This window comes from Schistocerca americana, chromosome X (assembly GCF_021461395.2).
Source record: "Schistocerca americana isolate TAMUIC-IGC-003095 chromosome X, iqSchAmer2.1, whole genome shotgun sequence".
Taxonomy (NCBI): Eukaryota; Metazoa; Arthropoda; class Insecta; order Orthoptera; family Acrididae; genus Schistocerca; species Schistocerca americana.
This window is the reverse complement of record NC_060130.1, coordinates 1,001,613,578-1,001,625,810: the sequence shown is the minus strand read 5'-3', so window position 1 is coordinate 1,001,625,810 and position 12,233 is coordinate 1,001,613,578. Positions and strand designations below refer to the sequence as shown.

Sequence of the window (12,233 nt, the reverse complement as noted above, 5' to 3'; positions counted from 1 at the left end):
CAACAGCATTCAGTCTATCACTAAAAACCTACCCAATCTCTTTGATGTTGTTTCCTCAGTCTGCTTGTTCTTTTTTATACTGTTTGCCCTTCCAGTATGCTCACCAACAGCTAAGTATTAGTGCTTACAAAATGTGTGTTGTGACCCTGGGTATCAGTTGCAATATTTAATATTTTAGCAGCACAACTGTAAGGTATTTATATAGGCACAAGAAGACAGCACATATTGCTGTATCATATTATCAATGTTTTGCGAATATTATCTTACTATGGTGAAACTAAGTTGCACATACTGTATAACAATAAAGAATATTTTTCAATCACATTATGTTATCATTTCAAGAGTCTTTAAACCACATTCTATTTATAGGAAAGCTTCATGTCATCACTTTAGAGCTCTTGAAAGAATTAGACAGTGCAGAAGATGACAGTAACTGCTTCGAGGCCCAGAAGACTACTTTCGCAGCTGTGCACTACATTTAGTTTCCTGTTTTACACATTTTACATATATCTCAGTTTTACACTATTGTTAATGAAATGAGGGTGTTACAAATGCATGGCTGAAATATCTATGAAAGAACTTAAAAAGAGAGAGCAGATAACTACAATAAAGATTCTTTTTCTTTTTTTTTGAAAAAAAGAAAGGTTTTTTAGCTTAATATTTTTTTTTATCTCTTTCTGCATTTCACCAGACACATAAAGAATGGGAAAATGACTGTCCACACTGGTGAATTCATAATGCACATATTTTATCACATTCAATGAATTAATTTCAGTGATATTATTTTCATGTTATAGTAGTTGATGTTTCTATCAATACCACAGACAGTTTCCTATACTGTGACAAAATCTCTTAATTGGCATAGCAGTCAAGCTGGTATTATTTACCATTCATAAGGTGTGTGATCCTTCCTACAGATACTTCATCGTATGATAAAATTCAGTTCAACAAGTAAGATTTTATGTGACTGAAGTAGTATGTAACTTCAAGCATAATAATGCATCTACATATTTTCTGACTTTTTTTTTAGAAAAAGTTCTCTGTTACCTTACCACCTTTAGTCTTCAATAAAAATAATATCATGACAACATGGCAGCTGTAGTCACGTGAGGCATAATTGCAGCTGTTGTCACGTGAGGCATAGTTACTTATCAGTACTTATAAATCAACAAAGTCTAAAGATTGGTAAAACAGTTCCACAGACACTAATTGTACGTGCTGTCATTATCAGTCTACATCTAAATTGTGAACAAGTTGCTTGAAATATGCTTGCAGTTTGCAACAATAAATTGCTGAAACACTATGAAGTGGGACTTGTCTGTTTAAAATGTCCAAAACATTAAACTGAAGTTTGTCAACTGTCTCGAGAGAATAAATAATTAATCAAGAATAACCTGTCTAGAAGATGGTCAAAGGATCTAATGGCACATCACAGAACCAGATGCCACAAAATTCACCCACAGAATATCAAAACACTTTGACTTCTAATGTGTGCATGACATGCAACATAGCTCATGCCCTGTCCTCCTCTACGCTTTTCAACTGATCAATGATCCACACATCTCTAACATTACAGAATTTTCTGTGCAGTTTCCACACAACATGAGCTAGCAACTATATAAACATATGTGGCTAATTCTCTTCCAAATCCATCAATTCAACATCTGCTTCTTCTACGGAGTAGATTGCCACAACCTGATGAAGAGTGGAGTCTATTCAGCTCCAGATATATGATGTCAAATCTGCAAAAGAATTAATTTTACATCAGTTACGAAGGAAGAAGAATCAGAAATGTGAAACAGAAGATGTTTACATAGACATTCTGCAAGTAATCTGTGTATGTCTTATTTTTAACTAATTAATATAGTTGAGAGTTTCAGACTGTTTGTTCAGAAATGAGAAATTCGTAAAGAGAATCTAGACTGTATAATGATCTGACCTGTGATTTACTATCAACAGATTCAATAACATGCATTATTTCTTCACACATTTCTATGTAGCTTAAATATTATTTCTATGGACAGTAGTTTCTGCAGTCGTAGGTACTAGCAGAGAACAAAACACCAGCTTTCTTAATAATAAGAGATGTTTATCATTAAAATAAAAAGCGCTTTGTTCCCACAATTAAATTATACATATAACAATGAACTTGGGTGGTACATCAGATGAATAAAACTGAACCTATGACATTATAGTCCTGATGTTACCATATTCTTCCCAAAAGATAGCTTTCTCAGGAAAGAAACTAATTAACTCTTCTACTGAATGGGATCATTCTCTCTCTCTTATGTGCGGATGGATATGTGTGTGTGAGCGAGTGTATACCTGTCCTTTTTTCCCCCTAAGGTAAGTCCTTCCGCTCCCGGGATTGGAATGACTCCTTACCCTCTCCCTTAAAACCCACATCCTTTCGTCTTTCCCTCTCCTTCCCTCTTTCCTGATGAGGCAACAGTTTGTTGTGAAAGCTTGAATTTTGTGTGTATGTATGTGTTTGTTTGTTTTTCTATTGACCTGCCAGCGCTTTCGTATGGTAAGTCACATCATCTTTGTTTTTAAATATATTTTTCCCGTGTGGAATATTTCCCTATTTTTTTATATATATATTCAGGATATATATATATGGAATGTTTCCTTCCATTATATATATATATATATATATATATATATATATATATATATATATATATATATATATATATATATATATATATATATATATATATATATATATATATATAATGGCACATCACAGGCATCCGTGCCAGGCATAATCACTTCTATACTGCATTTGAAAAGTGGAACCACATGCTATTAAAAACCTGGTCATAATGTTATGGCTCATCAGTGTATATACAATTGATGACAATTCAGGAGACCCCCACCCTTTTATTATACCAAATAGCATAACAGGCAAGTAGACATAGTGATTCTAACATACTATCAACTTCCATGTATCCCTACCATATCATACAGGAAACAGAGGGATACCATTTCGATAAAAATTAGGGGCTATCTATAGATGAATTTCAAGCAAAAATGGTTTAACAAAAAGGTCCAGTTTCTTCTACCAAAAAAACAAGAAAGGAAACTATTCATCTATGAGCATCACAGCCAGTAATAACAACATTCTTCACAATGCACAAATTTTTGTGTGACACGATGTGGAGTTCATAAACTATTTTGTAACTGATATATATATATATCCACTGAGGTCTGAACCACACATACACTGATGAGCCAGAACATTATGACTACTGTCCACCCCAAGACTGAAAGCCTCCTTGTAGTGTTGTGGGCACGTGACACAGTAAGGAAAAAATGTAAGTGGAACAGAGATGAATGGGCAATCATTATAGAAAAGATACGGGCCACAAATGCAGAAATCTACTTGGGCACATTGTTGTGGTGCTGCAGCTGAAAACAAGAATCTCTGAAATGACAAATTTGGTCACTTTTTGGTGTACTACTGTTGTGAGTACCTATGGAAAGTGGTTGAAGGATGGTGAAATAATGAGTAGGTGGTATGGTATTGGATGACCACATCTCATCACAAAACGTAGAGGTTGGATGATCCCACACTGGGTAATCCAGGATAGGCAGCTATCTGTGGCAGATTTGATGACCAAATACAATGCTGGAGCAGGCACAAGTGTTTCAGAGTGCACCATTCAAAGGCCATTCTTGAACATGGAGCTACACATTGTACGAATTGTTCCTGTGTTCACCCAATGACATCATCAGTTACGATTAGAGTGGGCATATATCACTGAGTTTTCACCGTGGATCGATAGAAGTGTGTCATCCAGGCAAATGGCTGCATGAAAAATGTCTGATATTTATCTAATGGAACACATATAGAGTGTCAGCTGTGTGCCCATAAACCACTGTCCTGCAATTTGCGGCAATTGTTTGGCCTGTGCATAGACGTCTGGTGCCACGTACTTCTGGAATCTTGCCGAGGACTTGTAGATTCCGTGCCAGGCATAATCACTTCTATACTGCATTTGAAAAGTGGAACCACATGCTATTAAAAACCTGGTCATAATGTTATGGCTCATCAGTGTATATACAATTGATGACAATTCAGGAGACCCCCACCCTTTTATTATACCAAATAGCATAACAGGCAAGTAGACATAGTGATTCTAACATACTATCAACTTCCATGTATCCCTACCATATCATACAGGAAACAGAGGGATACCATTTCGATAAAAATTAGGGGCTATCTATAGATGAATTTCAAGCAAAAATGGTTTAACAAAAAGGTCCAGTTTCTTCTACCAAAAAAACAAGAAAGGAAACTATTCATCTATGAGCATCACAGCCAGTAATAACAACATTCTTCACAATGCACAAATTTTTGTGTGACACGATGTGGAGTTCATAAACTATTTTGTAACTGATATATATATATATCCACTGAGGTCTGAACCACACATACACTGATGAGCCAGAACATTATGACTACTGTCCACCCCAAGACTGAAAGCCTCCTTGTAGTGTTGTGGGCACGTGACACAGTAAGGAAAAAATGTAAGTGGAACAGAGATGAATGGGCAATCATTATAGAAAAGATACGGGCCACAAATGCAGAAATCTACTTGGGCACATTGTTGTGGTGCTGCAGCTGAAAACAAGAATCTCTGAAATGACAAATTTGGTCACTTTTTGGTGTACTACTGTTGTGAGTACCTATGGAAAGTGGTTGAAGGATGGTGAAATAATGAGTAGGTGGTATGGTATTGGATGACCACATCTCATCACAAAACGTAGAGGTTGGATGATCCCACACTGGGTAATCCAGGATAGGCAGCTATCTGTGGCAGATTTGATGACCAAATACAATGCTGGAGCAGGCACAAGTGTTTCAGAGTGCACCATTCAAAGGCCATTCTTGAACATGGAGCTACACATTGTACGAATTGTTCCTGTGTTCACCCAATGACATCATCAGTTACGATTAGAGTGGGCATATATCACTGAGTTTTCACCGTGGATCGATAGAAGTGTGTCATCCAGGCAAATGGCTGCATGAAAAATGTCTGATATTTATCTAATGGAACACATATAGAGTGTCAGCTGTGTGCCCATAAACCACTGTCCTGCAATTTGCGGCAATTGTTTGGCCTGTGCATAGACGTCTGGTGCCACGTACTTCTGGAATCTTGCCGAGGACTTGTAGATTCCGTGCCAGGCATAATCACTTCTATACTGCATTTGAAAAGTGGAACCACATGCTATTAAAAACCTGGTCATAATGTTATGGCTCATCAGTGTATATACAATTGATGACAATTCAGGAGACCCCCACCTTTTTATTATACCAAATAGCATAACAGGCAAGTAGACATAGTGATTCTAACATACTATCAACTTCCATGTATCCCTACCATATCATACAGGAAACAGAGGGATACCATTTCGATAAAAATTAGGGGCTATCTATAGATGAATTTCAAGCAAAAATGGTTTAACAAAAAGGTCCAGTTTCTTCTACCAAAAAAACAAGAAAGGAAACTATTCATCTATGAGCATCACAGCCAGTAATAACAACATTCTTCACAATGCACAAATTTTTGTGTGACACGATGTGGAGTTCATAAACTATTTTGTAACTGATCAGCAGTTTTCCTTTTCCCATGACGTTTTAAGCTCTTCACAACTGACACGTGCTTTTCTATATTCCTGTTATCATAGTGTATGTGAATAGAGATTCCAATAAAACTTGAGATTGTCTGTTCAACTATATCTATGCATACATTTACAATGAACATTTGGTGGGTCACAGAGAAGTCAATAATTACAACTTCAGATAAGGATGAGACAAAACCTGTTATTATATTTATTTATTGATATTAACACGATTTTATGTCTATATGAGATCCATTTTATGTGTCAATGTAGTCCTCGTGTTTACACTGAGACCCAGATAAATCATTCCTGTTGTTTCTGATTGTCAAACATTTAAGTAAAATGAAAACAGCAAACCATCTGGCCTAGATCTAAAAGCACTTCTGCATTGATGAGGCAGATGAGAGGGAGCCTGCTTTACACCCTCTGTTATGAAGCACTAGAGGCTATTGACCCCAACTATTTTCAGATTGCCCACGTGGCAGTTTCCACTCACCACCTCAGTGAAGCACTAGAAAGGTGGCAACTGTGTGGTGTTGCAGGTTGCTGATGGTTTTCTCATAGGTCAATATTTCATTCTAATTGTCATCTCCACTAGTTTCAACAGCTACGGTAGACATAACAACTAGAAATTAATTTAAATGTAAGACAAATATAAGCTATCTGTGATGTCAGTGCTGACAATTTTTACCTACATTATTAATACAATCATTAGGGCATTTAATATTCTGAGATCCACAGTGTCAAATTTCAGGCATTACCTCTCACCCTAAACAGCAGCGGCATTTGCACAGAGTTGTCAGTGCTGACAGACAAGCGACACTGTGAAATAACCACAGAAATCAATGTGGGATGTACGACGAACGTATCCATTACGACAGTGTGGCTCAATTTTGTATTAAGGGGCTACGGCAGCAGACAACTGACACAAATGCCGTTGTCCTGATTTCAGTTGGCAAAAGTTGATGGTAGAATTCAACTGTGGCACAGACCCCGTGACACCGTGGACCCAAATTGTCAACTAAGCACTGTGCAAGTTGGTGGCAGCTCCATGATGGTGTAGGCTGTGATTATATGAATCACTGACTGGAAATCATTACGCTCAGCTACTTGGAGATCATTTGCAGCCATTCATGGACTTCATGTTCCCAAACAACAATGGAATTTTTATGGATGATAATGCACCATGACACCAGGCCACAATTGTTGTGATTGGTTTTAAGGACATTCTAAATGATCCTGTAGAATTATTTAGCCACCCAGATTGCCCAACACGAATGCCATCGAACATTTATGGGACACAATTATGAGGTCAGTTCGTGCACAAAATCCTGCTCTGGCAACACTTTCACAATTATGGATGGCTCTGGAGGCAGCATGGATCAATACTTCTGCAGGAGAGTTGTTGAGCCCACATCCACTTCAAGTTGCTGCAATATGCTGGGCAAAAGGAGGTCTGACACAATATTAGGAGGTATCCCACGACTTTTGTCACCTCAGTGTACATCTGATTATTGTACAGGATATGAATGCAATATATCCTATACCCTAAAGTTTATTGTTGGGCCATCCACACAGCTTCAGTTCTGCCAGTACCTCTATCCCATTTTTGAATAATATCACTTTCATTTCAATGTATGCATCCAATTAAAAAGAAGACAATGATATACAGTTCTTTGACAATAACTATCAAAAACACACCGTGCTCAGAATCTGTGGTTAATAGAAATGTAATCTGGTTCGACAGTGACACGTACCTAAAAACAGCTTTAAAAGGAACAGATCTTGCACGAAGGCTGTTCTTCGTCGTCGTTCTCGGGGATGCCTCGTGTGAACACATCGAGCAGTTGGCAGTGAACCCTTAAAAATATTGGAACTGTATGTGAGCATACACAGCACAAAAGAATAATATATATTTGCTGTATTTATCATACAGTCTTTCATTGCAATTTAAAAAAAAAGATATGTCAACTGTTAATTCTTAGCATCATTTGCAATAGATATGAATGATTAAATGAAGTAAGTATACAAATAAAATTTCACACTACGAAGAAATGCACATATTCTTTTTATGTCTGTTTCATTTTATTGTTTGTTATGTGGCACAATAGATCAGTTGAGTACATTAAATGCACAAGTGTGTGTTAGGCCCAACACAAATGACCAGTTGGAATTTGCTGAAATCTTGCAACTGACCTATGTTAGTAACAGATTTTAGGTGGTTTGCTAGAATCACACAAGCTCTGCTGCATTAGACTTTCTTTTCACCCCAAATAAACATGTAGAGTACACTATAATTATATTTTCCAAGAATAAAATACATTCATATGTAGTTATAAAGATGATTAAGAATTGAAAAGGGAGCTTATCTCAAGATACACAAGATTATACAAAAATTTTCCCTCAGAAAAAGCTTTGAAAGTCAGTATTAGGAGGCAGTGGATCCTGATACATGGCAACAAGTGTACAGCAATTAAGCAGCTTCATTTCTCTCTGCTTTCAGAAGTGGCTTAAGCTTTTCCAGGAATTGAAGTAAAGTGTAAATATATACCTTCATCTCAGTAGGAGAAAAGTGGTCTGAAACTGTACAGTAATACTCTCTTGCCCAATTTCTCAGATAAACAAACATAAATAAGGATGACAGTATTTTTTATATACAGGATGTTTATGGTTTCAAATTTCTTTCCATCAGTTTTGCCATTATTTCCAATCTGCTTTCAGTGTTGATTATGACATAAATTTAACTTTCTATACTTCGGACAGAAAAATCCTACATGACATGTTCTACTTTGGTATAGTTGGTGACTGCACCATATCTACACTCCACACTGCAAGTTCTGACTTTCCTCAGTTCTCATAATTCCTTGTCCAAAATGTAATTCATTTATAGTACTGAAATCCAAATTATACCAAGTAAATTTTTCTTATCATTCATATATATTTTTTATTCTTTTATATGAATGAACAACACACCACTGATTCCACTTAATAATACACATACAATTTGCTTCACCTGCACACTTATGAAACAAAAGTACCAAGGTATCCAGCAATGGTAGAAGTTCTAGTTGGTAAATTTTTAACTTAACTAAGTTGAATGCTAGAAGATTACATGTACCTGAGAAGAGAAAATGTTACACTGCTTATAACTCTTTATGTACACAGCCTGCAAATCCTTACCAAAAAATGATGTGTGTATGAGGAGGAGACATTGTCAAGTTTCACTGATATACAGAAATAAGCTTTATGATTAGTGGTATTTTCCTTCAGAGTTAGAAGCACACATGTTATGTAAATTCAATAAGATAATTGTCAAAAAATTATTATTGTTAACAGTTTTCACTGGGACTCTAAAATACAGAATCTGTATCAGTATTTGCTTGAGAAATATATTTACCTGACTCTCATGTTAGCCTCCCACTGCACTTCTCCATCACAGTTCCACACACTAATCCCTGGCACTAAACGTGGAGAGACAGGGCTCGAGTCTGGTATATTGTCAGCCAGTGGTTTGAAGGAAAACTCTCGAGCTCGATGCACTTCCACAAATGGCAGGTCAAACTACATTAAAAAATTCTTTGTAAATGCAATTATCAATGAAAAATCAATAAAATTGCATAATAAATTAATTTCAGTAATTTATTCTGTGAGCAGGTAATATGATGAAAACTGTATTGTTGATGCGTATAATAAAGTTTTTACACAAGGTATACCTTTCATGTGTAGCACAATAAAGAGTCAAGTAAAGTATTTGGGCCCGCCAGTGTGGCCACGCGGTTAAAGGCGCTTCAGTCTGGAACCGCGCGACCGCTACGATCGCAGGTTCGAATCCTGCCTCGGGCATGGTTGTGTGTGATGTCCTTAGGTTAGTTAGGTTTAAGTAGTTCTAAGTTCTAGGGGACTGATGACCTCAAATGTTATGTCCCATAGTGCTCAGAGCCATTTGAACCATTTTTGAAAGTATTTGGTGCTCAAATGGTGAATGGGATTCTGGCCTGGCTGCAAATAGCCTTTCGTTCACCATAGCACTAGAAGGGGGAGGGTGGCAAGCTCACTGGCACTTTTTACCCTTGGAAAGACAACAGCAGGCCTAGTGGACCTGGGGCTGTCCTGGAGGGACTGGGACTAGGAAAAACATCACTCCTACCCAGGATTGAACCTGGGCCCTCCAGGGATGAAGTCTGGTGTTCTACCAGCTAGACCAACATGATCACTGTGTAGCACAGTCCATTTCAATAATATTTTCTAATGTGATGTCAGCATGTGTGTCAATTTACTCTCTTTCCTGGCAGTTGTTTTTCTATGTTCTCAAAGTACTGTGCCTTCTTCATCGTGCAAAAATTCACCCTTGTGCAACACATCACTTACAATCTATCTTTCCATTAGCATGTTAGATGATAACATAATGTGAGGTCTCTTCAAAAACTTATGGAAGATTCATAATTTCGCAACAATGGTGTGTTTACTGTGTAACTGCTGGAAGTTTCATTGTTGTATGTCCGTTAGTTATTTTCACTGTTGTACTGAGTGGAGTATTGTGTTGCACAGTTTGTGAATTTTGAGGTGTCAGAGTCAGAGATGCAAGGCATCTGCATTAAATTTTGCATGAAACTCATGAAAACCTTTACAGAGACACGCCAATTGATACAGGAAGCCTACGGTGATAAGTGATTAAGCCACACTTGGTGTTACGAATGGTTCACACGGTTTAAAAATGACCAGACGGAAGTTAATGATGACCACCATTTACGACGCCTTTCGACGTCTACCGATGACACTCATGTCAGGAACGTCAACGAAATTGTGTATGCCAATCAAATACTGACTGTCTGAGAGATTTCAGAAGAATGTAACATTTCAGTTGGAGCATATCATGAAATCCTGACACAGCATCTTGGAATGCATCATGTTGCCGCCAAGTTTGTCCCATGCTTCTCGAGTCAAAACCAGAAAGACATTCACTTCGCAATCTGTGAAGAGCTTTTGGATCACGCAAATGAGAATGAGATGTTCCTTAAGAGAATCATAACAGGTGAGATGTGGTTCTATGGTTATGATGTTGAGACCGAGGTTCAATTTTCACAAAGGATCGGAAAAGTTTCTCCAAGACCAAAAAAAGCCACACTTAGATTTTTCTTTGACTTTGAAGGATTAGTTCATCACAAATTCATGCCACAGGGACAAACTGTTATTCAATGGCATTATCAGGATGTGCTGCGATGCCTGCGAGAAAATGTGAGAAGGAAATGGCCTGAAATGCGGAGAGACAATTCGTGGCTTTTGGACCACACTAACACACCCGCACATTCATCCCTGTTGGTGCATGAGTATTCATGGATCTTGCACACTTATTTTATTTCCCAAGTTGAAAACACCATTGAAAGGAAGAAGATTTGCAATGAGAGATGAGATAAAAGAAAATTCGCAGATGGCACTACACACGATCCAGCAAGAGGCGTACCAAGACTGCTTCAGGAAGTGCAAATGGCATTGGGAGCAGTGTATCAGTTGCGGAGGAGAGTATTTTGAAGGATACCGTAAACAATACGTAAAAGGTAATCATTGAAAATTTTGTGGACAAAGTTTTGGAATTTTTTGAACAGACCTTGTATACAGAATTTCTACATGGTGAAGGAGTGCAAAGGAGACTATAAAACTACAGCTAGATAGAAGGAGGAAGAACAGCACACACAGACATCATACTAAAAATTATGAAAATGAGAATCAATTCTTGAAGTATATTGTGCTACACATGACAAAATGTAACTGGTGCAGTATCTTTATCATTTAAACCATTGTTGGCACAGATGCAGATTTTCTAAAAACACTGCTTATGATGGCTGACATTAAGTTAAAATGTATTTTGCTTGTCAGTGAAAAATTACTAATAATTTCTACGTGAGACATTTAAAAAGTCTCTAAAATAGATGCAACATATAGTAGTTTACATTTTCTCTCACAGTTAAAGAGTTCTTCCATCCATTTAACACACATTCACATCTCAGCCCCACATTTTACCAATGAAATTTGATATAACAAAATGTGTCAAAAACATTGCTCCAGTAACATGTATGCAGACTACAGCTAGGATCTGTAGATGCTGTACATGAAATATTGCACAAAAGTGAATTTTATGTCTTTGTTTAAGTGTGGGCCATGTAAGTCCATCACTCAAAATTTTTCTTAAATATGTCAATATATAGATGTTACTAAATATGTACTATGCAAATAATTTAATCTGACAAGATTTTATAGCATCCTAGACTTTGTTTCACTTCATTTTCCAGTTAAATTTATGATTGCTTTTCCTGAAACGAATAACATATTCTTCCCTGTGTCAGCTATTTCTTATTGAGAATAATTACAATATATAATTATTTCAGTCAGAGAAAATGTTATTCTCCCTCATTAGAAATGTCTCACGCAGATGATGGACAAGGGAGCTCTGCCACATACTTCTGAGTTACCTGCCTGTGAATAATCACTTCATTTCTTATTTGTGGTAGTGTACGACATGCACTGCTGTCAAAGAGATAAAATCAATTGCAACTCATCCTGAGAGAACTGTCAAGTGGCAGGCAACGCTACCTGTACTCTGG

General features: G+C 37.1%; 1 protein-coding gene across 1 annotated transcript in view; it reads right to left on the bottom strand.

The window, feature by feature from the left end:
* Positions 1-793: 793 nt before the first annotated feature.
* Positions 794-12,233, bottom strand: part of LOC124555283 (ceramide kinase) — a 275,041-nt gene continuing 263,601 nt past the window's right edge. Inside the window, exons 8-10 of the mRNA XM_047129158.1 lie at positions 9,032-9,195; positions 7,392-7,494; positions 794-1,742 (exon numbers count right to left, since the gene is read on the bottom strand). Coding sequence (XP_046985114.1) covers positions 7,404-7,494; positions 9,032-9,195 — 255 coding nt within the window. The 3' untranslated portion in view covers positions 794-1,742; positions 7,392-7,403. The remainder of the gene's footprint in view (positions 1,743-7,391; positions 7,495-9,031; positions 9,196-12,233) is intronic.